This window comes from Fulvia fulva, chromosome 13 (assembly GCF_020509005.1).
Source record: "Fulvia fulva chromosome 13, complete sequence".
In the NCBI taxonomy this organism is placed as follows: Eukaryota; Fungi; Ascomycota; class Dothideomycetes; order Mycosphaerellales; family Mycosphaerellaceae; genus Fulvia; species Fulvia fulva.
The window spans coordinates 205545-229815 of record NC_063024.1 but is presented as its reverse complement, the minus strand read 5'-3'; the positions used below and the strand labels follow the sequence as shown (position 1 = coordinate 229815).

The 24271-nt window shown below is 54.5% G+C and overlaps 9 protein-coding genes across 9 annotated transcripts; 6 read left to right on the top strand and 3 right to left on the bottom strand.

Moving 5' to 3' along the window:
- Nucleotides 1-595: 595 nt before the first annotated feature.
- On the bottom strand, nt 596-2176 carry CLAFUR5_14153 (Pre-mRNA-splicing factor; the record flags this gene model as incomplete). Its single annotated transcript, XM_047913301.1, has 1 exon — nt 596-2176. The coding sequence occupies one exon, from the start codon at nt 2174-2176 to the stop codon at nt 596-598; it is 1581 nt and encodes a 526-aa protein (XP_047769252.1).
- A 549-nt stretch (nt 2177-2725) lies between these two features.
- Nucleotides 2726-5668, top strand: CLAFUR5_14152 (Dolichyl-phosphate-mannose--protein mannosyltransferase 1; the record flags this gene model as incomplete). Its single annotated transcript, XM_047913300.1, has 2 exons — nt 2726-5077; nt 5147-5668. The coding sequence occupies 2 exons, from the start codon at nt 2726-2728 to the stop codon at nt 5666-5668; spliced, it is 2874 nt and encodes a 957-aa protein (XP_047769253.1).
- Nucleotides 5669-6244: 576 nt separating this feature from the next.
- On the top strand, nt 6245-7768 carry CLAFUR5_14151 (Phosphatidylinositol N-acetylglucosaminyltransferase GPI2 subunit; the record flags this gene model as incomplete). Its single annotated transcript, XM_047913299.1, has 1 exon — nt 6245-7768. One exon carries the CDS (start codon nt 6245-6247, stop codon nt 7766-7768), a length of 1524 nt encoding a protein of 507 aa, XP_047769251.1.
- A 1629-nt stretch (nt 7769-9397) lies between these two features.
- On the top strand, nt 9398-11068 carry CLAFUR5_14150 (Cellobiose dehydrogenase; the record flags this gene model as incomplete). The annotated part of the gene is made up of 1 exon (XM_047913298.1): nt 9398-11068. One exon carries the CDS (start codon nt 9398-9400, stop codon nt 11066-11068), a length of 1671 nt encoding a protein of 556 aa, XP_047769278.1.
- Nucleotides 11069-11660: 592 nt separating this feature from the next.
- Nucleotides 11661-12218, top strand: CLAFUR5_14149 (uncharacterized protein; the record flags this gene model as incomplete). The annotated part of the gene is made up of 1 exon (XM_047913297.1): nt 11661-12218. The coding sequence occupies one exon, from the start codon at nt 11661-11663 to the stop codon at nt 12216-12218; it is 558 nt and encodes a 185-aa protein (XP_047769550.1).
- A 2262-nt stretch (nt 12219-14480) lies between these two features.
- On the bottom strand, nt 14481-15806 carry CLAFUR5_14148 (MFS-type transporter pynF; the record flags this gene model as incomplete). Its single annotated transcript, XM_047913296.1, has 1 exon — nt 14481-15806. The coding sequence occupies one exon, from the start codon at nt 15804-15806 to the stop codon at nt 14481-14483; it is 1326 nt and encodes a 441-aa protein (XP_047769549.1).
- An 840-nt stretch (nt 15807-16646) lies between these two features.
- CLAFUR5_14147 (uncharacterized protein) lies at nt 16647-17204 on the bottom strand (the record flags this gene model as incomplete). The annotated part of the gene is made up of 1 exon (XM_047913295.1): nt 16647-17204. One exon carries the CDS (start codon nt 17202-17204, stop codon nt 16647-16649), a length of 558 nt encoding a protein of 185 aa, XP_047769627.1.
- Nucleotides 17205-18070: 866 nt separating this feature from the next.
- CLAFUR5_14146 (putative beta-glucosidase D) lies at nt 18071-19813 on the top strand (the record flags this gene model as incomplete). Its single annotated transcript, XM_047913294.1, has 5 exons — nt 18071-18164; nt 18260-18385; nt 18479-18803; nt 18867-19397; nt 19450-19813. The coding sequence occupies 5 exons, from the start codon at nt 18071-18073 to the stop codon at nt 19811-19813; spliced, it is 1440 nt and encodes a 479-aa protein (XP_047769555.1).
- Nucleotides 19814-20760: 947 nt separating this feature from the next.
- CLAFUR5_14145 (MFS siderochrome iron transporter 1) lies at nt 20761-22696 on the top strand (the record flags this gene model as incomplete). The annotated part of the gene is made up of 3 exons (XM_047913293.1): nt 20761-21035; nt 21060-21374; nt 21430-22696. 3 exons carry the CDS (start codon nt 20761-20763, stop codon nt 22694-22696), a joined length of 1857 nt encoding a protein of 618 aa, XP_047769557.1.
- Nucleotides 22697-24271: the final 1575 nt, after the last annotated feature.

Sequence of the window (24271 nt, the reverse complement as noted above, 5' to 3'; positions counted from 1 at the left end):
CTCGAATAGGTGCGAACGGGAACATCAATTTACCTCCATTGACAAACGAGTCTCCCATTAGTAGCACCGACCCACGATGGGGTACGGTACGGAAAGACGACGTATACTGAGGAGGGGGGTGTGTGTGTGCAGCGGGAGAGAGGGATAGGAATGAGTAGATTCGATGGTGGATTGGGGGGAGAGTGCGTAGACAAGTAGTGGCGTTGAGGCGTGAGGCCCGACGGATGGTGTGGTTTGTACAGTACTGGAGGAGTGTTAGTCGTGCTGAGCTTGTGAGGATGGTGGTGTTTGTACCTATATGCATATCTGGCGCAGGCGTACTCGATGAGGTGCACCAGAATTGGTGACTGGAATGGCATACAGTCCAATGCCGTGGCGTGGCTTTTTCGTGTCGAGTGCCAGAGCTTGGGCACGATGGCAGTGTGTAGCTCGGGTGGAGGCGTTGGTCGACTCGATGCCTAGTTTCGGCAGTGATAGCAGGTCAGCACGCCGGCTGACCGTCTCCCGACTATCAGTAGGAAAATGGCAGTATCCAAGCGGCGCAATGGTTTAGAAGCATCCAAGTGATTCTTCATGTGCTTCATAGGTGTCCTTCTCACCTCTTGTACCTCTCATGCAGCTGTCTGATCTGCTGCTGAACATCTGTCGGCTGAGCACCAGGTGGGAAGGCTCCTGGAGGCGGTTGTCCCATCGCACCCAGAGCTGCAGGATTCGGCGCCTGACTGATGCCATCGTAGGCTCCCAACTCTGCTCGCTTTCGTCGCTCCTGTTCCTCTGGACTCAACGCTTGACCTGTGACCTGGTCGAAGACGTCTGCTCGTTGAGACGCCAGACGCTTGAGGTTGTTCGCAACGTCGGCAGTGTTGAGGTTGGTGGTGGAACTTCGATGCTGATTCTTGGCCATTTGTTCTCGCCATTCTGGTGATAGTGCCTCGATCTTCATGTGCTGCTCCATTTCATTGTTTGGAATTGGCTGCTTACAGATTGGACATATCGAGGTGTTTTGCATCTGGTTTCGGAGTTGAGCTTGTGGAACGTAGTCGGTGCGCACGCGTGCTTGCTGCTTGTTGGCAGCTGCAGCTGCACGTATCCGCTCACGTTCAGCTTGCACGGTCGGTACTTCTGATGGTGGTGGTGCGTACGGCGTGCCTTGCGATGGCGATGCCGAAGCCGAAGCCGGTGCCTGAGGGTTGTATCCCTGCGGCATTTGAGCTGCGGGGAATTGCTGTTGCTGGCCGTAGAAGTTTTCGTAATCATCGAAGCCAGGTACCGACTCCTCGAGTCTTCTGTTCGGATCAATACGCATGTTGGCCTTCTCTTCCAGACTCAGCGACAGCATATCGTTGAGTGTCTTTGGTGGTGGGAGGTCGACCTGCTCGTCTGCCGCATCGAAGGTGACCGTCTGCACCACGCTGAAGTCGTGCCAGTCGATCTGTGCGAAGGCTATCCGCTCCTTCTCGGCTTTCTCTTCCTTCTCCACCTTTTGCTTCTCCAGATGCTGCTGGTAGTGTGCGCGTTTCTTCGCACTCTCGAGAACGTGGAAGCGGTTTGTGACATGCTCTTGCAACCCCGCAACGCGCTTCTTCTGAGGCGCACCATGATCCGCCGTTTCTCCCTCAAGCAAGTCTTTGTACTGATCCACCATTCGCATGAAGAAGTTGTTGAGCGAATGCTGCGGTCGCAAAAAGTCGAATTGGTAGTTGTGTCCTTCCCTCTGCGCCAGACCAGTGACCCAGCTCCTGCCATTCTTGGCCGCATACAAGGCAGTAAGCTTGACAATCTCCATATCCTGCGCACTGATGTTGGGCATACGAGCGCTGAACTGCCATTCCGGTGGTGGCTTCAGTGTTTCTTTGCCGGCGAAGTTCGGGTCTGTCTTGCGGGCAATGTTCTGCGCGTTCGCATCCAGTCCGCGACCAGATTTGATCTCGTCGACACGCCATTTGTAGTAGGCGTGGTAGGCGTCTTCCGGCTCGAGGTATGCAGTCTTTGCAGCGCCTCCCGCTCTCACCTTGTCCTCGAACGTCTTTCCATTGCGTGCAATATATGCTGCCACCTTCTCGATCATGTCCCGCATCGACTTGGGAGGCAGGATGGTGCCCGGGGGGCCTCTCTGGGTGAAGTCATCCTGGGGTGCTGTATCGTCGTTGGCAACCTCGCCATTCGCGGCGGCCATGATGGTTGATGTCCTACCTGGCGTGTGAATATGTCAATCAATTCGGTCGCTAAGTTGTGATGCAGCTCGTGAAAATGTCGGCGACGGTGGTCGTTCGGCGTGCGATGGTAAGTCGTGTTGCTGGTGCAGAGAATGGTCGTGATGGGAGGATTGAAGCTTTCGTTGCACGAGCCTTGGCGACATCGTGAACGTTTTTAGCGGCGGAGCGGAGACCCTGTAATCCCTTTCTTAGAACCTCCACGTATCTCTACGCGCAGCTGAAGACGATTTGCTGCAGCACTTCTCGCCTTGCAGCACCAGCGTCTCCCCCCTTCTTCTACGCCACCACCTTCGTTCTTGTCTCTCCTTCATCCACTACTGCCACTTTGCTACTCGCCGCGTTCTAGACGGACAGCACGAGTCAGGTGTCGAATAGATTGAACAGCCTCGAAGCTTCACATGCGACACTGATCTGCGCGCATGGGCAGCCTGGCCAATATCTAAACCTACTCCAGCACACCCTCCCGGCCTTGGGACATACCCTCCCTGCACCGGGACACCACCTATAGCATGACGACACGATCGGCGCAGCAACAGCGCGCCAACTCGCAGCAGAAACGCACAGCACACGACAGCAGCCACCAAGCCAATGGCAAGATCACGACCCCCGAAATGGTTCAGACTTCCCCATACAAGCCACCGCACCCCAGCTACGACTACACCTCGCCTGGTGTCACCGACAACAACATCCTCAACCTCAAGAGCACCGATTGGGAATGGCTGGGCGTAGTCACAGTCGTCGCGCTGTTTGTGCGCTTGTTCCGCATATACCAGCCCAGCAGTGTCGTCTTCGATGAAGTCCACTTTGGTGGCTTCGCGAGCAAGTACATCAAGGGCAAGTTCTTCATGGACGTGCATCCACCCCTCGCGAAGCTGTTGATCACGCTGGCGGGATGGCTGGCTGGCTTCGACGGAGAGTTCGACTTCAAGGACATTGGTAAGGACTACCTCGAGCCCGGCGTGCCGTATGTTGCTATGCGACTGCTGCCCGCGCTTCTTGGTGTCCTTGCTGTGCCTGTCATGTTCCTTACACTAAGAGCTTCGGGAGTCAAGACTACATTCGCGGCGCTGGGGGCTGCACTTCTTACATTCGAGAACGGTTTCGTCACACAGTCGCGACTGATTCTCTTGGACTCTCCACTCGTCATCTTCACCGCACTCACTGGACTATCGTGGTTCTCCTTCACGAACCAGCATGAGCTTGGACCACGTAATGCATTCACACCCAGCTGGTGGTTCTGGCTGGCTGCGACTGGTGTGACCCTCGGCGCGACAGTCAGCGTCAAGTGGGTCGGTCTCTTCACCATCGCCTGGGTCGGTTCCTTGACTATCGTTCAGCTCTGGGTACTTCTCGGCGACACCAGGAACGTCACCATGCGTGTCTGGTTCAAGCACCTCTTCGCGCGCATCTTCTGCCTGATCATCATCCCGATAACTTTCTACATGGGCATGTTCGCCATCCACTTCCTCTGCCTCGTCAACCCAGGTGACGGAGACGGTTTCATGAGCAGCGAGTTCCAGTCTACGCTCAACTCCAAGGGAATGGCCGATGTACCAGCCGATGTTGCTTTCGGTTCCCGCATCAGCTTGCGACACCACAACACTCAGGGAGGCTACCTACACTCGCACTCTCATATGTACCCAGGAGGTAGCAAACAGCAGCAGATTACTCTTTACCCACACAAGGACGAGAACAATGTTTTCTTGATTGAGAACCAGACTCAGCCAATCGATTGGGCCACGGACCCAACTGGCAACACCAGCGTTGTTGGACCTCTCGCATGGGACAGGTTCGAGCCAGAGTACGCCAAGGACGGCGACATCATTCGTCTCTATCATGTCACCACCGCCCGCCGCGTCCACTCCCACGATGTCCGACCACCCGTCACTGAGGCCGACTGGCAGAACGAGGTCTCCGCATACGGTTATGAAGGCTTTGAGGGCGACGCGAACGATCTGTTCCGTATTGAGATTGTCAAGTCCATGTCTGACGGCAAGGCTGCTAAGGAGCGTCTTCGCACTATTCAGTCCAAGTTCAAGCTTGTCCATATCATGACTGGATGTGTACTCTTCTCCCACAAGGTCAAGCTCCCCGACTGGGGTTTCGAGCAGCAGGAGGTGACTTGCGCTAAGGGCGGTACACTACCGAACAGCATCTGGTACATCGAGAGCAACATCCACCCAGGATTGAAGGAGAATGCCGAGAAGGTCAACTACCGCAACCCTGGTTTCTTCGGCAAGTTCTGGGAGCTGCAGAAGGTCATGTGGACTACCAACGCAGGCCTCGTTGAGTCCCACGCCTGGGATTCTCGCCCACCATCATGGCCGATACTCTCCCGTGGTATCAACTTCTGGGGCAAGGACCATCGTCAGATCTACCTCATTGGCAACCCATTGATTTGGTTGTCTAGCACTGCAGCCGTTGCTTTCTATGGCGTCTTTATCGCTCTCATCGTCGTCCGATGGCAACGCAGCTTCGACGACCACAAGTACACCACCGTCCGCCGCTTCGCATACGAGACTGGTACCTCCGTCCTCGGCTGGTCCTTCCACTACTTCCCCTTCTTCCTCATGCAGCGTCAGCTCTTCTTGCACCACTACTTCCCAGCACTGTACTTTGCTATTATCGCGCTTTGCCAAATTATGGATTTCGGCTTCAACCGCGTCAGCTTTGGCTCGCTCAGCCTCCGCAACAAGCCATACGTTGGCATGTCTGCTGCCACCATCTTCTTGGCTTTGTCAATTGCTGTTTTTGCGCTTTACTCGCCGCTCGCCTACGGCAACAAGTGGACAAAGTCCGAGTGCAACCGCGTGAAGTTGATGGATACTTGGGACTGGGACTGCAACACTTTCTACGACTCGGTAAGTCAGCCCAATATCACCCCCAACCGCCCCGCGTGGGCACAGGCAGCTCTTGCTGACCTCAAATAGTACGCCGACTACTCGCTTGCTGTACCAAGCGCTGCCGGAGCCGCCCCAACAACGCAAGCAGCCCACGGACCTGCACCACCTGTCGCAGAAGACCCACAAAAGGACGTCTTCGTCACACCACAAGCAGCAGCTCAGATCCCAATGGAAGGCGCCATCACGGAGGAGAAGATCGAGTACCGCGACGAAGACGGCAACCTCCTCGACGAGGAGCAGGTCAAGGCTCTCGAGGGCAAGGTCTCCTTCTCCACCCGCTACGAGACTCGCACGCGCCTTGTCGACGAGGCTGGTAACGAGGTACACGATGGCATCGTCGAGGGCCACGATGGCGCTCCTCCTGCTAAGCCAGAGGGTGTGGATCCGCAAACTATGCCTGTTGGTGATGCGTATGAGGGTGAGCCGAATACTGCGCCGGCGGGCAATGTTGCGGATGCGGATTTGGCAAAGGAGAGGAGTATTCCTGAGGCTAAAGCGACTGCTGAGGCTGAAAGTGTCGCGGAGGTGAAGACGAAGGAGGAGCTTTGAAGTGATGCAAGTACTACCAGAAAACAGATATAGTGACTGCTGAAGGGGAGTGGTCATGTAGGTTATATTATGATGAAAGTTTCTTTGGCATGTCATTGACTCATTGCGATGGTTCGTTTTCACTTGTCGTGAGGTCAGTGAGTGCTCTTAAGAAGAGCCGGTGTTCTAATCGCTTTGTTCCAGCTTCGAATCTGATCGCCGATGGGAGTTGATTGAGGTCGTGCGGTTTAGTAAGTGCATGTTCAAGGAGGGCCAGAAATTTAGATCGTCCACCGTGAAGCACACAGTCTTCCGATGCTGGTGAAAATCGTACATCAATACTGGAACATAACAAGGAGACAGACTATGAAGTCGCAGTAGCTGATATACCCTATAGCCACTGCCGTCGCTATCCCATGACTTATTCCAGCCCCCAACCACAACCTTAGCCCTAACACCCGGCAACTTTACGCGAGCCCTTCCCCAAACTCTCCGAGGGCTCCATCCTACATTCAATGCCAACCCCCAACATCCATCGCCCTCTCCCTTCCACTCACATACAACAACAATGCCATAAACAACCACAGACTCGAGGCAATGCCTCCATATAACTCAACAGCCTCATCGACCGTCCAATCCTCCCGCGCCAGCTCTATCAACTCCGCCGTGCGCCGTACCCTCGAACGCCGCGAATCAGCCCAACACCTCCGTCCTGAAGATGCGTATACCTCCCCGCCGAGGAAGGGTAGTTTGGGCAGGAGTGGGACTGTGACGGCGGGGAGTTTCGCGCATGCGCAGTACGGGGGGTCGCAGTATTCCAACAGCGTAGGCAATGCCTCCTACCCGGCCAATGCCTCCTACGCAGGCACATCACGCCGCACCGAACGCTCCAAACGCCGCGGCCGCTCCTCCTCTCGCCGCCGCCACGGCGACAACAACGACGGTATCCCCAAAGTCATGCCCAATGGCCAATGGAAAAAACTCCTCTGGGTAAAACAATCCTACCCAGACAACTACACCGACGAAGAAACATTCCTAGACCACCTCCAACGCAACCCGCGCCTGCGTCCCTATGAATTCTGGCCCCTGGTGGCCGATAGCACAATTATCGTGCAGCATGTTTGCTCGGTGATTGTGTTTGTGAGTTGTTTTAGTGCGATTCATGAGGGGCGCGTGGAGCCGAGTGTGGTGGTTGGGTGGGCGACGGGGTGTACGGTGTTGGGGTGGGTTTTTAGGGATTATTGGCAGACTAGGGAGGAAGAAGGGGAGGAAGAGGGGGGTGAAGAGGGCGAGGGCAGTGTGGAAGAGGAGGATCAAGAAAGAGGAAATGGGACGGGGTATGGGAGTTTGGTTAGTACGAGGAGTCATTCGAGGGATGCTAGTGCTGGGTCGATTGGGGTTGGACAGGGTGTGGGTATGGGATATGGGCAAAGTGGTGCGAGTTCACCGCTTGGTAATGGGAATGGACATGGGGAGACTATTCCGACGAGTTCGGCTTTCATCACACCATATGGAGGCTCGCCCAGTCCATTCTCACCTCGGATGCAGGAACGTCTGACGACGGCGAAGTCAGCGATTCTGATCTACTGCTCACTCCTTGGACTCTCGCCAATCCTCAAATCCCTCACACTCTCAACATCATCGGACTCAATCTGGGCCCTATCCTCCTGGCTCATGGGCATCAACGTCTTCACCTTCGACTACGGCGCCGGACCCGCCGCGAAATTTCCCGCTTCCCTCTCCACCAACGCCGCGCTCATGGCCTCCACCGTTCTAGCCTCCCGACTGCCCACCACGACTCACGTCTTCTCCCTTACCCTATTCTCAATCGAGGTCTTCGGGCTCTTCCCAGTCTTTCGACGACATCTCCGACATCACAGCTGGACAGGGCATTTATGGCTGACGGTCTTGCTGGTTGTGTTGGCTTCAGGCGGACTGAGTGTCACGATTAGTGGTGGGGCGTGGGGCATGGCGATTGTGGGTGTGGTGTTGGGTGGATTGGTTTGTTGTCTCAGTATGGGAGTGACGAGTTGGTGGTTGATTGGGTTGCAGAGGTATAAGAATGAGATTCATGGGCCTTGGGATCCGGCTCGGCCGGTTATTGGGAGGAGGTGGGATTGAATGGAGCGTAAGAACTTTGCAATGAATGATGGCGACACGGCAACATATTCACACATCCACGGGTTTTGCGCCGGATACTGGATGCCTAGCTGGACTGGGATCTGTCTTGCAATGGCCTGGCACAATTACTGCAATGGCCAGGCACAACCAGAGCGACCAGAACACACGCGCCTTGCAGCGGTCCTGGCGACTCCACTACCACAGGCCGAGCCACTTTCGAAATGTCAACGCAGCAAGCGATCTGGAGCCCGACCTGGCGTTTCCTGGGTCTGTTTCTGGTTGCATCCGCTATGGTTCGTCAAGTTTATCGCAGCGGACATGGTCACGATCCATCGCTCCGTTGGAATGCAACGAGGGATCTCCTGTTATCCTTCGACGAAGCCAGCACTTCCTAAACAGACGCCATGTGCGACAGATCCGTATAGAGTCAGCAGCTTACGTATGATCTGAGCTCGTTCCTGGGCGATCGCTATGTGCTTCCATCACCGCGATGCGCGGATACAGTCGCCAAGTGTCTTACCACAGGCCAAGCTTTCTGTCACGTAACGCGTAAGGCTCAGACAAGGCAGGCGATTGTGAAGAGGAAGTCCAACACAACGACATGTGTCACGAATCACCAGCCGGAGTAAGTGGACTTGACGATGCCGACTGTCCTGACAGCAAATACGGATGTCGTCTTCCACGCTGCAGCGATGCGACTTTTGTCCGAAGGAGCTGCAAATCACTCGAACAGGGCAGTCGCTATATGCAGGGTTTGGCTGACAAAATGCCTGACGGACCTGCGAAGTGCTGTTCGGTGTTCCTATTCCTGGCACTTTCAGCTATGGCGCCGTGAGATCTGACCTGCAGAACGGCCCAGCAACAAGAATTACAAATGTAACCTTCGTCGCTGCTATCTCTTTGAAGGTTTCCGCGGGTAGCGTCTTCTGCCCTTGTTTGCGCTATACAAGACTCTGGTCTGCTGCACGGACAGATTTTGCGTGGGCTCGTTGTTGTGTGCAAGGGTACAGGGATCTAAGTGATGAACTGCCAAGCGCCATTGAGTTTTCAAAGGGATGCGGCTCGGAAAGAGAAAATTTGACCTCGTGTTCCCTGCTGCACTTTCCCGACCCCCAGCTGGCCGAAGGGCCCCGAGCCAATAGCTGACAATTTGATTGAGCTTTGCCATTACAACTTTACCTTGCACCTGAAGACCCCTTAGCATCCATCTTTTCTGCGCACTCGAGCCGGCAACGAGTGGGAGGGGCCCCGCCGATGTGCCATTCCCGAGGCGCAACGGCGACGTGCAAGATAGTCGATATTGATGAGATTTGATGGGCAATTGATTGGCAACTGGGGTCATGTCAGCTAACTGGGGGTCGGGGCAGTGGCGAGGCTGCGCTTCTCGTGTTCTCCAAAGCCGGCAGACACCGGCTGGCACACTACGACACGCTACACTCGTTTGATGCAAGTGGCGGCAGATCCGAACACTGCTTGTTCTAACAATACATTTCGAGAAGCTTTGGTGCTTGGATCAATGGAAAGTCTGTATAGACATCACTGTACCTTTGTTGCACATACAAGAGTCGGGCTTGGAAGACTTGTCGTGTTTCGCTATTCTTACAGGCATTATACTATATCGACAGCATCATGAAGGTTAATACGACAGTACTTCTATCGCTTGCAGTTGCGACTGTTAGTGCACTACCGGCGGGTTCTCCTGCGCCTGAGGATGCTTGGGATGTCATTGTCGTTGGAGCTGGACCCGCAGGAATCGTTGTGGCGGATCGACTGAGCGAAGCGGGCAAGAAGACACTTCTACTGGAACAGGGTGGACCATCATACTACATTACTGGCGGACGGGAACGACCGGGTTGGCTCAACGACACAGATCTCAGCAGAGTCGATGTGCCTGGGCTGTACAAGTCGATCTACTCGAACCCGAGCGACGACTTACTATGCCCTGCAGAAAAGCTAAACTCGTACGGAGCATGCACAATCGGCGGATGCACCGCCATCAACGCTGGACTATGGTTTCAGCCACCCGCTACCGACTTCGATCGATACTTCCCCGACTCATGGAAGTCGGAGGACATGCAATGCGCCATCGACAAAGTCCGCAAGCAGCAGCCTTACACGAGCGACCCAAGGACGAACGGCACTGCGGTTTCTGGCTACTATGCGGCCAAGAAGTGGCTCGTTGACGGCGCTGGCTACAAGGACGTCGAGTTCAATGATGTTCCAAACGAGAAAGTCAAGACCTGGGGTCGTCCCGAGTTCATGTACGAGAATGGACAACGCAGTGGACCAGTCAAGACATACCTTCAATCTAGCTTGAAGCGCAGCAACTTCAAGTTCCAGAGTGGCGTTCAGGTCAAGCGTGTGGTCCGCGATGGCGCAAAAGCTACTGGCGTTGATGTCACAATCGATGGCAAGGACAGCGCCATCTCCCTCTCACCCAAGGGCGGTCGCGTCATCCTCAGTGGCGGCGCCCTCTTCAGCCCTCAGCTCCTGATGCTCAGCGGCATCGGTGACACCGCCGTCCTCCAAAACCTTTCGACCCACGGCCTGCTCAAGACCGACTCCAAAACCTGGATCGAGAACAAAGCAGTCGGCGCCGGCCTCTTCGACAACCCAAACACTTTCATCGAGCTTTCCGGCCCGAGCGTCACGTCATACGTCTACAACTACACGGACCCAGTCCCCGCCGACCGCGATGCGTACCTCAAAGATCGCCAGGGACCATACGCTTTCGCCTCTGAGACTTCCGCGTTCTGGAATGAGTACAAATACCCCAACGGCGACGCGGTCGGTGTACAGGGCACGATTGATTCGAGTGGCTTTGGGGAGTATATGGAAGACGATACCATCACCCTGAATATCTACGGCACATCAGGCATGCGCTCGCTAGGCAAAGTGGCATTGAACATGACCACCGGCGCTCCAGGCCAGGAGAAACCCTTCTTCTACACCGACTCCGAAGGCCAAGATGCCGACGCCATCGCGTCCTTTATCCATGACATCTTCGCCTCCCTGCCGAAGTCTGGCCTTACACCACGTAACATCCCGGCGGATGCTAGTAAGGAGGAGATCAAGAAATACATCACCACCGCGAGTCAATATACTCTCGGCAATGTCAACCACTGGAGCAGTAGTTGCAGACTTGGGGAGTGTGTGGATACGAATACGGTAGTCAAGGGGACGGAGAATCTTCATGTGGTGGATGCGAGTATTGTGCCGCCGCTTACGACGAATCCGAGTTTTGGGGTTGTTATCGCGGCGGAGAGGGCGGCGGAGGTGATACTTGCGCTCAAGGCGTAGGGTCTTGGATGGTATCTTTGTATACTGAGCTTAGCGATATAGCGTGGATAGATTGATATTGTATCATCCTTCTCGAAGCCGCCACTTCCAGTGGTCCCGGAACATCGCTTGACGCTCTTTCGCCATCGCGTTACGCAGCACCAGCTCACGTCATGCTCGACTAATAGTTGCGGTTGACCTGAGGCAGCGACAGTATTCCGAGCTATTCGATGTGGTTACTCAGGCAGACGACTATCTTGCGTGTAGGATGGATGCCGGAACTTTCAGTGGATGCGTAAACCTACTTTCGCCACTTCGTCGTTCGTTGCACATTACTAGCGCATACCTCGCTGGGACATTTCCGGCCGATCTGGTCCAGCGACAGTATGCCCGGTGATTCGTTATGGTATCTCAGGCAAATCCTTGTCTCGCACTCAATCGCTCTACCACGTTGTTATAGTGCGGCCTCTCGAATGGCGAAGGGCGAAGGCTGAGTCTGCGTCTAGACAGCGCCACCAAAGTGGGGCAGCCTGCGTTCCAGAGACCATTCAGTTCCCTGCGGTGGTATCGTGTCGCTCAATTCTGTCATCATCCTTTGATCGAGCGGTGTACCATGAACGAGCACTATGACGACGCATGGGTTCTCCCAGACGAACATGAAGTCGAGTCCACTGATCGCTTTGCGGAGCGGGGCATCTCTTGGGACACTGACTGGGACACGGCCGATTATGAAGTCGAGTCCACTGATCACTCTGTGGACCGGGGCATCTCTTCGGGAACTGACTGGGACACTGACGACTTGGGCAACGACATCGAAGAGGCTTTCAAGCCAGCCTCCAATGTCTCGACCTTGCAAACTTCTAGGCCAGCGAACGATAAAGAGTACTCGTACAGTCCCGTGGATACAGATCAGCGCTGTATACGACTGCTGAAGCCCCGGCGACCTTGTCCTGGTAGTGGCCGCATTCAATGCTCCCTCAGTACTCATATACTCGGCGAAGCGCCTTGCTACACCGCGCTATCCTATACATGGAGCCGACCAGACGCTAGTTGTTGTATCTCCGTTGATGGTAAGCGGGCACAAGTGGGCAAGAATCTACTGCGGTTTTTTCAGATGGCCCAGGACTTCAAGCACTATCGTGCAACACTCTTCTGGATCGATGCCATCTGAATCGACCAATCTAATATCGCCGAGCCTTCCCATAAGGTGGCTTTCATGGCAGACATCTACAGACAGTCCGAGAATGTCATCGCTTGGTTAGGCCCTGCTTATTGCGAAAGCCGCATGGCAATGAAAGCTCTGCAACGGGTGCCATTGCAGAAAAGAACGCCCAAAGTGTAGGAAGTGGCTGCAGCTGGAGTCAGGCGTCTGTGCTATAGGCGATATTGGACAAGATTGTGAGTGTTGCAGGAACTCACACTGGCCAAGTCAGTCATCTTACAATGCGGGCTAGAGCACGTGCGGATGTGGAAGCTGGCCGAGCTTCTGCAAGTCGTAGAGTCGTGTCCGTCTTTTGAAAGTCTTGACCCACTGGGGCTTCAGATTGATGCTCAACGCTGCTTGCAGAGTCCCGCTTGGTCAATGCTGACTCGGCTTTGCAATGTGTCGACCAGGAACTCGCTGTACAGTCAGGTCTGTCAAGCATCCGAATTAGATTGTCTGCAGCCAAGAGACCGTGTCTACGCTCTCCTGAATATCCCGCAGTCGGGTCTTCAGCACATTCGCCCTGACTACAGCAGCGCCATTGTGGACGTAGTGATGGCGGTCATTCGCCACGAGCGCAATCTTCACGAAGTCTATAACCCTGATGCATTTCCACAACAGCACACGGCAATCTGTGCTGCTATTGGCGTCGATGTCAAGAACGTGATCGAGGAGGACCTTCAACTTCAGCTTGAGGATCCAGAAGATAGGTATCACCACTGAAGAGTTTTAGCGTGACAATCTGAGCTTCAATACCATATGGAGGTCGAATGTCTACTGGAGCATCGATCACGACTTTAATTGGACCACTGAATCCAATGTTTTTGCTGGCCTAATGTGGGCAATGCCGTACGACTGGCCAGAATACGTCGACTTCTGGCTTGGCCAGACCACCCGACAAGACCAGTACGCCCTCATGGAGAAGGCTACCCTCCACCGGTACTTGACTGTGTTCAAGCTGCTGTTCAAAGTAGTCATAGCAAACGAAGATCGGGCCTTACACCTGCAGCATGCAGGAAGTCTGCTTCTGCCACTCGAGCTTGCACAGGTTCCCGCAACTCTTAGCCGGCATGCCGATCGATACTCTATCGATGTCCAAGGATGGAGTGACAGCGATAATGCTAGACTGGTAGTCATAGATATGCTTGAATTACAACGCTTGCAATATGAACACGTGGATCCTGGTAGTGGGAACGCTAGATACGTACGCTATTACTTAATATATAGGCGCTCGATACCGTCTAGACTTTTAAAGTAAAGTACCCTATCGCCCTACTATACCCTAGGATACGAGTAGAAGTATATCGCGGTACCGCTTCTCTTAAAAGTAGATCGAAGCTATAGCTAAGGAGTTTACTAAAGCCCTAGCGATAGGTATATTTAAATAGGTAATAAAGGAAGAGAAGGATCTATCTGGTACTGTTATACATGGGGTGAGACGGCACTGGGAAGACCAGCACCATGGTCGTGGAGCAGTTTGGTTCCCCGTCGGCGATATCATCAGGACATTGGGATTCTCTATGGTTACCTGGATACACACCCAGTAACCTCTGTTGTCACTACTAGTGACCTCGAACTCATTCCGCGTTTCCGGCCTGGAAATACCACGCTGGAGCTCCTAAGCGATCTCTACCACGGTGACATCATGATGTCAACACACGAGATTCCTTGGGACGCACAATAGTTCACCGTACAGTCCTAGCCGACAATTGTGAACACCTGGAGCTTCTAAAGATCATACCAGGCCTATAATGGAACTGTCAAGACCATGAGCGCAAAACAGCTCTTCACATGACGCTGGAGCGCAATGAGTCTGAGCCCACCCACGCCCGCTTGGATATCCTGCGGTCGATTCAGTGTGTATCAACCTTAGATTACAACATCCCGGATAAGAATGGCAGAACACCTTCACAGCTTGTAGCCGGCCTGCCGGAGGTGGTGCCGTATTAGCAAGCTTTTGCTGTGTGCTCCTGACGGTGTAGCGTTGGACTGGAGTATGCGGGACAACGAACGCCGTGGACTTGTACACATTGCGACTGTCTTCAGCAAACGTATGGTCAGAAAACCGGGGAGATGACGGACATGGTCAATCTAGATGGAAGAGTTGCAGAGGTACTCGGGGCGGCATGAGAATTACAGCTCTGTGTGCGCATTTGCTGTCTTGGCCAACGTTGCAAGGACGGTCGCACGGACGTGCTGCTCTCTAGATTCACAGCAAGCAAGTCGTACTCATCCCACCGAAGGCCTTGAATGATATCGCCATAGCACACTCCACCCACCCACTACAGCACTGACTCCCGTGAACAGGATCAGCGCGCCATATTTTGTACCGTAGCCCCACCTCATGTTCTCCTGTACCGACCCCACCTGAAGCAGCTCCACGCCAGCCACGCCACTGATCACATACCCAACACCTCTGGCTCCATTGAACAAGCCATACAGCATACCAGTATCGATCGCCTCATTCCTTGCCACTGCCTCCTGCTCAAGGTCTTTGATCCAGCCTCCCCAGGTGGACGAGTAGCCCCCAGCGAAGAAGCCACATAAGAGTGAGAAGGCGATGAGGACACCTTCGATACGATTAGATGATAGACCCCAGAGCAGGAAGGCGGAGAGACTGGTTCCGGCTGCTGAGATGAAGGTATTCGTCGTGCTGGAGACTTTTGCTTTGTCGCTTAGTAGACCAAATCCTACACATGAGATGATGCCTGGTGCGTTGAAGAGGGTTATCATCAATGAACTTGACAAGGTCGATAATTTGAGGACATCGCGTGCGTAGGAGGGGAGGTATGTCTGTGGGATTCCGTAGCCGCAGCTGAAGACTGCGTTGGCGAATGAATAGATCCAGATCGTTTTATGCCGGAGGAAGGTCCAGGGTACTTTCCTGTCCCCTCGTGTCAGTTGGCTGGATGGCGAGGTCTTGGTTGGAATGATCGCGATGCCGATGGTGCCGGTACAGAGCACAACGGCGGCCCATATGCGCAGCGTCCAGCGGAAGCCCAACTTTTCCAGCAGCGCCGTGAGAATGAGAGGACAGCACGACCCAACGATGTTTTTGCTGGACAAGATGGCACCATATACAGTAGCCTTTCCTGCGGTGAAGTGCTCATCCAGGTACAGTGTGGTAGGGCTGTAGAGCAACGTGCTGCCAAGCGCAGCCAGAACGCCCTGCGTAAGGACTAGATGCCACAGCTGCGTACTCCAAGATGACACCAGGAAGGCGAGGCTGGATATGACAATCCCAGCGATCGCCACGCTTCGCCGATACTGCGCCCAAGAGCGGTCGAGTGCGGTGAAGAGCAAGGGCATGCTCAGGTACATGACACCGTTCATGGTAGTGCCGATGATGCCCGAGGCACTGCCACCGGATATCACGTGGCTACGAGTGTATGCCTCTTGGAAGATGCCGAAGGTCATTGCGATGCCCCAGATGGGGAGCTGCAGTATTGCGCATCCTGCAAGTGCACGCCAAGCTTGCTTTCTGGTATCGGCGACTATGTCCTGGGTCTCTGTGTCGACCGGACGTCCAGTGAGGTCCTCGAGTTCGTTGTTCATGATGTTGGGTCTGCTTATGGCTGCGTGCTTTGATTGTTCCTGGGTGGTGGCATGTATTCACTTCGATGTTGCGGAGCGAAGAGCGGAAGTGCGATTGAGCGGCATCGGAACGAAGTGCGTGATCTGCGTCGCCACTACCGTCGCGGCAAGAACACTGAACAGGCAGGAGTCATTGATGGCACTCAGACAATTGAGGAGGAAGCTCGTAGGCTGGATTCGTAGCCGTGGAATCGAGATTTCATCGTGCGCACTCGAGCGAGACAGTGTGAGCGTCCTTGACCTTCATCGGATTGTCTGACAAGTCGTATGCAGTAGAGATATGAGAGCGTCGTGGTGCTATGCGGGCGTACCTCCTTCGTAAACGTTACTCCAATTGCGTACAGCGAGCGTATTGTCGGTGCAGGTTTCATACACAGCCCGTCCAACTTACAGCCCTGCTGTCGTGGCAGTTGAACGGATTCCTAGTGAGATGGCGAAGGCGCAGCCACCTAGCTGAAGCAAGTTGCCATGTTTGAATGCCACTCTGACACTTGTGCTGAAGGTATTCTGTAGCTACTGGCGTTGCCATTGTTGTGAATTGACCATGCGGAGGACTGCGCCTGAATTTTCGATCGGCTTCCTGGAGTGCGAACTTTGCGATTGCTCATCGCTGCAGACGAGCTGAGCAAAACCATCCTACATCATCATGACTTCAGCACTCAGCTCGCCGTCTGAAGACTTGCATCGAGGGCTGACGCCGATTGTGCCGTCGATGCCTTGGTGGGATCGACTATGATCACTAATCAAGGCCAGGTTGGTCGCAATGAAGGGTAGGGCCAATATATGGCACAGACAGCGCCCTCAGACCATGTCGTCCAGCCCTCGCATGACATTGGACTTGTAGCAGAGCCACATGCCATCGACATGTCTCCACTCGAAGACCTGCATGCTGATAATGGTCTGGCCCGGCGGTGCATCGACCCAGTCCGAGTGAAGGAAGACGAATGCCGTCCGTTCTCGATCGTCAAGCTTGGCGGAAGCCTCATGGAGCTTGATGTAGAAGTTGGGCGAGACCTCGACAAGATCCTTCAAGGTGTCGATGGTCTCCTGAAAGGGCTGGAGCTTGCAAGTGAATCGGCACTCGGTGGTGAAAGAAGGGTGGAAGTAAGCTTCCAGTCTTTTGAAGTCATCCCAGTTGCGGTCGTTCACGGCAGCTACGTAGTCGTGGATGAGTCGTATCAGAGAGTCCGCGATGGTAGGAGCTTGGTCCGAAGGTGTGCTCGCGCTTGTGCTTGTGGAGGAGTTTTCGGTCGAGAGCCAGGAGCCGGTCTTGGAGGATGGTGAGTTTGCGTTGGAGACGACGGGGGGTGACCGTTGATGCACCCACGCCTCGGAGCGACGCCCAAATAAGATGTCCATAGTGTTGAAGAAGTGTAATAAGATGTTGTCGAAGTTGGCTCAGACTTGATGATGTGAAGATGGGGGGACAGTGCTGCTTTTGAGTTTGGCCGCGGTTCGGTTTGTGTTCACTTCACCTTTCAGCTGCTGGACTCCTGCATCCTATCACATGCATGCAGTCCACTATGACCATGGTAAGCGACTGCTCCTCGACAATCCGCAGAGTCCGAGAAACGCCATCGGGTACTGTACTGGCATCGCCGTCAGCCATCTGCACAGCCCTTACCTCTCGCGACCTTGTTCCTGCTGCACCATGAATGTAGCTGACAAGGTGTCAGAAGCACATTGTCATTCATGGCGACAAGATCTTCTGCTTGATTGCCGACGTGCACAGAAGCGGACAGTGGCCTCAACCCAATGCAGAAGAATGACGATTGATGGACGATGCAGGTGTTGCCACGCTGGAGAAACAGCCGCCGCCACTGCCACCAGGAACAGCCGAGGATCACCACTCCCTCGTGGCGGATGAGGCGCTTCACGCAGATCATTTGACGTCCGCTCGAATTGACGCAGCGAAGATTTGAAGGCCACGTTGGCTATCGTCTCAACGAAACGGTGCTACAAGGAAAAGGAATTGTTTCGCGAAAATGCTACGATGCCGGGGACATTGCCCCGAAGCCCTAAGTTGAAGGCTCGTGCCTGGCGACGGCCGTGTTTCGCATACCGGGGAGTCGTCATCGTGTCTTTTCGAATGTCAACGTCGTCTGTTCTTGCAACATCTCGACAAAGGCCAGTTTGCTCTGTTCCTAAGGTTCCGATGGACACCGTATGCTAACAAGGATGGCTTCGCTGGTATCAACCAGCAGTACTATGTCTCATCTTTCCCCATGGGCGGTGCTTTGGCCATGACCTGGGACAAAGATCATTTCGAGGCCGAGGCAAAGGCTGCCGGGAAGGAATTCTATGATATGGGTAGCAATGGTAAGTAGGGCGATAAGACCAGGCGCGCAATCCAATAGTTATCAACGGTCCTGTGGCTGGTCCACTCGGTCGCCCACCTTACGGTGGCCGTACAGCCGAAGGCTTCACTCCCGATCCCTTCCTCAACGGCATCTGCATGGAGAAGACTGTCAAAGGCATGAACTCAGCTGGAGTCATCACCATTGGACGCCATCTGCTGCTTAATGAACAGGAAACCAATCGTTCATCCGGCCTTTCTTCCACGACTTCTGATTTTTATACTAGCAATGCCGACGATAAGACAATGCACGAATGATACCTCTGGCCCTTTGCAGATGCCACTCGCGCTGGCATGGAAGCCGTCACGGGTGCGATGACCAGGGTCAACGGTACCTTGTCTTGCGAAAACAGCAAGCTCGTGAGCGGTCTCCTCAAGGAAGAGCTCGGGTTCCTAGGCCTAGTGATGCCCGATGTCAACTCGCAAACCACATCGTATGGCTGTGCCAATGCTGGTCTCGACTTTGGCTCCAGCAACTACTGGACCGCCGACATTCTCAACGCGGGTATCGCCAACGGCTCCTGCACACAAGCTCGACTTGATGACGTGGCTGTGCGGAACGCTATTGGGTTCCACTTCTCGGGACTCGATAATGGGCGGCAGTAATCGCAGGCGTCGACGATGGAGTACAGAAGCGTCCGCGCAGACCATGCGAAGCTTATCAGGGAGGTGGGAAGGGACTCATTGGTCCTCCTCAAGAACAACAATGTCATCAGTCTCTTCGGCGCTCACGCTGGACCGGAAATCGCTGGACCAAACTTTGCGTTCTCAGTCATGGGCATGGACGACCCATACCAAGGTCAGCTTGCCACTGGAGGCGGAAGTGGTCAAGGCTCTATGGGCTATGCTATCACACCGTACGAAGCGATCTCGGCAAGGGCCCGAGCGGACGGTGGTATGATCCGCTGGCTGATGAATGATACATTGGATGGTGGCGGTGGTATGCCGAGCATGAGCGATAACTCTACTAGCGTGGGCGGCGCGCCTGGCGGTGGTGGTTCTAGCTCGGACTCATCGATGGCTGGCGGAGGCGGAGGCGGAGGCGGAGGCGGAGGTGGCGGTGGCTTCAGCATTGGTGGCACTGGAACAGCATTGACACCATCATACGACAATTACGCTTCCGACTACCGCGAAGGTGTCCACATCGACTACCGCTACTTCGACGCTCAGAACAAGACTGTTCGATACCCGTTCGAGTAAGCACAACCCCCTCCCTCAGCACATCAGTCTACTAACACAACACCCCAGCGGCCTCTCCTACACAACCTTCACATACACCACCTCAACCCTCGCATCCAAAAATACCACGGCCCTCTCCTCAACTTACCTCACCGGGCACCTCGCCCTCGGCGGCACATCCGACCTCTTCGATGAAGTTGCGTCCATCACCGCTTCCGTTAAGAATACGGGGACTGTAGAGGGTGCGGAGGTCGCGCAGCTTTATGTTTCGTACCCGGCGGAGGCACAACAGCCGCCGAGGCAGTTGAGGGGGTTTGAGAAAGTGAAATTACAGCCGGGCGAGGAGAGGGAGGTGACGTTTAGTGTGAGGAGGAGGGATGTTAGTTTTTGGGATATTGTGGCGCAGAAGTGGGCGGTTGCGAAGGGAGTGTAGACGTTTTCGGTGGGGGCGAGTTCGAGGGATTTGAAGGGGAGTGTTGCTTTGGAGGTTTGATGTTATCGTGTAGGTATGCAGAGAGGTGTAGCATTGCAAACGTTTGGCACAGGGCATACCAGCCCTGGCGTGCTGAGATGTGATCACGCTGGACATTCATTCCCGGCGGAAACAACGACATCGGAGCCTCCCAATTTCCCTCCGCCGATATCGTCTCTCACATCGCACCAAGAACCATCCTCTCACACCTCTCTTGCAGTCGCTTCTGCATTGTTGGCGCACATCTTCACGCCACAACTAGACCATATCAAGGAATTATCCCGCGCAGTAACATTCACTTGACCATGCGAAGCGGATCAGATTATGCCAGATAACCTTAGATCGAACAGATCATCCAGTCTGGGTCCTGCGAGTCTTTAGCCGGCCTGTCTGGGCAATACTTGGCCATGCAGTAAGCACACCTATCAACGTCGCAGCACACCTGCCAGGCCTCGGGCGAGTGCCGCAACGCGATCATGCGCAGCGTGGCAGGATCCATCGTCTTGGGGTGAAAAATCTGATGAGCTGGAATCTTGCCTTTCTGGGCAACGCCTGGAATCGCTAGGAGGGACTTTCACACGCGACTTCTGGTACGATGCTTCCCAACGTGCTGTGAAGGATCGTGACTGTCGCTTATGGAGTGGTGGAGGAAGATGCTTGTTCGCTGTTTTGACCGCGGCTATGCACACCTTGAGACCTTGTCCCACGCTTTCGCCTGCAGAGACTGTGCTTGGCCATGTGGGCACCCTGTTCCTTGGGACCACCACGAGGGAACGCCATGTTCGGGAGCTACGAGACCATTGCCTTTCCTTCCTGGTTATAAGTCCTGGTGGCTGCTCCATCTTATCTGATCTTGCATCCTTATCATAACCTCATCAGGACTCATAGCCATCGTTGTTGCTGTGATCATGGGTCTCTTTAGTAGGTTTGCGCCCAAGCCTGTGGCGCCAGTGGTTGGTGTTGCCACTCAGAACCATACGACGAATCTACCTCTTGAAGTCGAAGCTGAGAAGGGCGATGTTAATGCTCAGACTACGCTGCGACAGACATCCCTGCGACCGGATGTCGAGAGCGACGGTGATGATGAGCTGGTACACAAGGAGAACACCCAGTGGGGAGTGCAGAAGTCGGAGGCCGTCTGTCAAGTCTGGCCGAGGAGCGCTCTCTTCGCAGTCTACGCGATGTAAGCTCGGCTACAGTCTGCAAGTCGGCTCCCAATACTGATCACGAGCAGGATCTGGATTTTGTACTTCCTGGATGCGCTAGAGAACACTGCGACTTCCCTGATGCAACCTTACGTGCTGTCGGATTTCGCCGCGCATTCTCTCGTTGGTGTCACACCCATTATGGCCGGTATTATTGGTGGCATTTGGCGAGTACCTCTAGCCAAGGTCATGGACATCTGGGGACGATCAGAGGCGTACGCGCTTATGGTCGGTGCTATGACTCTTGGTATGATCATGATGGCAAGCTGTCAGAATCCTGAGACGTATGCTGCTGCTGAGGTGTTCAACTACCTTGGGTATGTATCCTGCTTTCCGCATGAACACAGAACACCACGCTAATCGTCGTTCCAGTGGCAACGGTCGCTCGGCTGTCATGGCTATTCTCATCGCAGACACATCGCAACTCAAGAGCAGAGGTCTGATGTTCGCATTCATCGCCTCTCCCTACATCATCACCTCCTGGATCGCCGGCTACTTCGCAAACACATTCCTCGACATCGACTGGCGATGGGCTTTCGGCACCTGGGCAATCGTCACTCCCGTCAGCAGCTTGCCTCTGTTCCTCATCCTTCGATACTACGAGCGTAAAGCGCGCAAGACAGGAATCATGCCCGAACGCCCAAGAAGTGGACGCACCGTCGTCCAGTCCATCAAATACTACCTCATCGAGACCGACGCCCTTGGTCTGCTAACGCTTTGCATCGGACTGGCTCTCTTCCTCCTACCCTTCTCAATCTACACCCGCCAACCTGACGGTTGGAGAACCCCCTTCATCATCGCTCTAATCATCGTCGGCGCCCTCCTCATCATCGCCTTCGGTCTTTACGAAGCTTTCCTCGCCCCGGTCACCTTCTTCCCCTGGGCACTTCTCAAAGACCGCACAATCCTCGGCGCCAACATTCTCGCAGCCGTGCTCTTCGTCGAGTTCTACCTCTGGAACAACTACTTCAGCAGTTTCGTCCAGGTTGTCGTCGGTCAGGATATTGTGCGCACGGGTTACATCCAGAACATCTACAGCATCGGATCCTGTACGTGGTCCTTCGTTGCGGGCTTCATCCTCTTGAAGACTGGTGGCTTCAAGTGGCAGGCTATCCTCTTCGGCTGGCCTGTAACTGCTATGGGTGTAGGACTCATGATCTACTTCAGACAACCCGGTGTTGGTGTTGGCTACATCGTCATGTGCCAGATCTTCATCGCCATCGGCGGAGGCACTCTGGTTATCTGCGAGCAAGTTGCCGGCATGGCTGCTACGACGCATCAATTCGTGGCAATGACACTGGCCATCCAAGGCACCTCATCGCAGATCGGCGGTGCCATCGGCTCAACCATCGCCGCAGCTATCTGGCAGGCTAATTTCCCCGACAAGCTGTTGCAGTATTTGCCAGTGGAAGTGTCGTCGAATGCCACTGCGTTTGGGGAGATTTACCAAATGCTTGATGTGCAGCTTAGTTATGTGGGAACTCCTACTGGCGATGCTATTGTTAGGGCTTATGGTGATACGCAGAGGCTTATGTGTGCGGCTGCTACGGGAATTCTTGCGATTGCTTTGGCTGCTATTCTTATGTGGCGGAATATTGATACGAGGCAGAGGAAGCAGGTCAAGGGTATGGTGTTTTAGAAAGCGGGTGATGGTACGATACCGTTGTGGTAGAGTAACATGGTCGATGATGTAGTTTATGCTGATATCCGATCTGGCACTACTTCTCAGCCAACGTTTTCCATTGCTCGGGGACATGGTCATTGGTGTGTGACCAAGAGACACTTTCATGGACTCTGCCATCACGACTTGAGCTCGACCCGCAACCTCAGCAGCATCCTCCAGGTTCTCTCCGACGTACGACATCGATCGGCAACACGGCGACTCGCACTGCTGCGCTTTCGTATGACCCCAACACCCCTGCATGCGTTCGGCGCATACGCGGCCTTGCTGAAACCTCTGGAATGCTGCAATGCCTCATTACCAGGGAGGAAACCTCACAGGCAGCTGTGTCACCTCCACGGCTTGCACAGAGTTCGTATTACAGACTTGTACGGACGCCGTTGCGATCGTGTCGAAGAGGGACTGGACGGCCCCCGACACGAAAATCTCTGGGCGTGGCGAAGATCGCGAAAGATCTGCTGAGAGCGTCCACGCTGTGCTTGGCGACAAGGAGTTGAAGGCGGAATATGTCAGGCCGTAACCAAACGCAGAGCGTGGCATGATGTTGCGTGCGAGGAATTGGCGACAGTCGATCTCGACACCTTCTTAAGAGACTGCGTGAGGGCCACCATCTGCGGCGATGTCCGTTACTGGAAGTAGGAAATCACTATACTTGGTCTCATCTTCGCGACGATGTATGGTAGATCGGCCCGCAGGCGATACGCTGTCTTGGAGGAGGTCAACGAGAGAAGAACCGCTGCCTGACGATGATCACTGGTCAATCGGCAACGCCGCAATCACTTCCATGAGGCCCCAAATGCGCAGCACACCAGCAGCAGAAATATCTCCTCTCATTGCTCAGTTCAAGCATTTGCCAATTCCGGCACACCCATATGTTGGCTTAGCTGACCCACAAGCGAATGGCGGCACACGTCAGCCAGTTATCTTCGAGCACTTCCAGCCCTACCACCAAGCCTCCAGTCAGCACGAGCTGCAGCATTTCTGTGCGACATGGGGTTGCTACAGCTCAACGTCGCGTCTGGCCTCTCACGCGAGATTGTTGGGACGCAGTAGCGCCGTCTGGGCATGGTGTGCCATGTGCTGAACAATGGTATTGTTTCCTGGACCTCCTTCGGGATTGTTGAAGAACATGGCGGATTGCCATCTCCGTGGGAACCTGGGTAGTCGGGCGGAAATAGTCGGTCTACAGAGATGAAATGCCCACGTGGGAAGTGATGGGGCACACTGAAGACGACGTCAGGCCCGCAACTCGACATCCCCAAGATCCAGGTATAGCACACCCAGCCCCCTAGGCCTGACCGGAAGAACAATGAGGCATCCAATTCCCCTCGCTCACCCGTGAAGACCGCGTGGTACCCATGCGTTGGCCTGCGAACCCATAAAGCCCAGCCAGTCGCGACGAACGCCTAACCTGCAACTCCACAAGTTCCAGATCCATCTAAATCTCGCAAAGAAGACCGCTCGTGCATCGTCCCCAGTGATCCCCTCAAGCCAAGAGTGAAAGTCCGTTGTGTCACGCCACCGGCAAGGGTT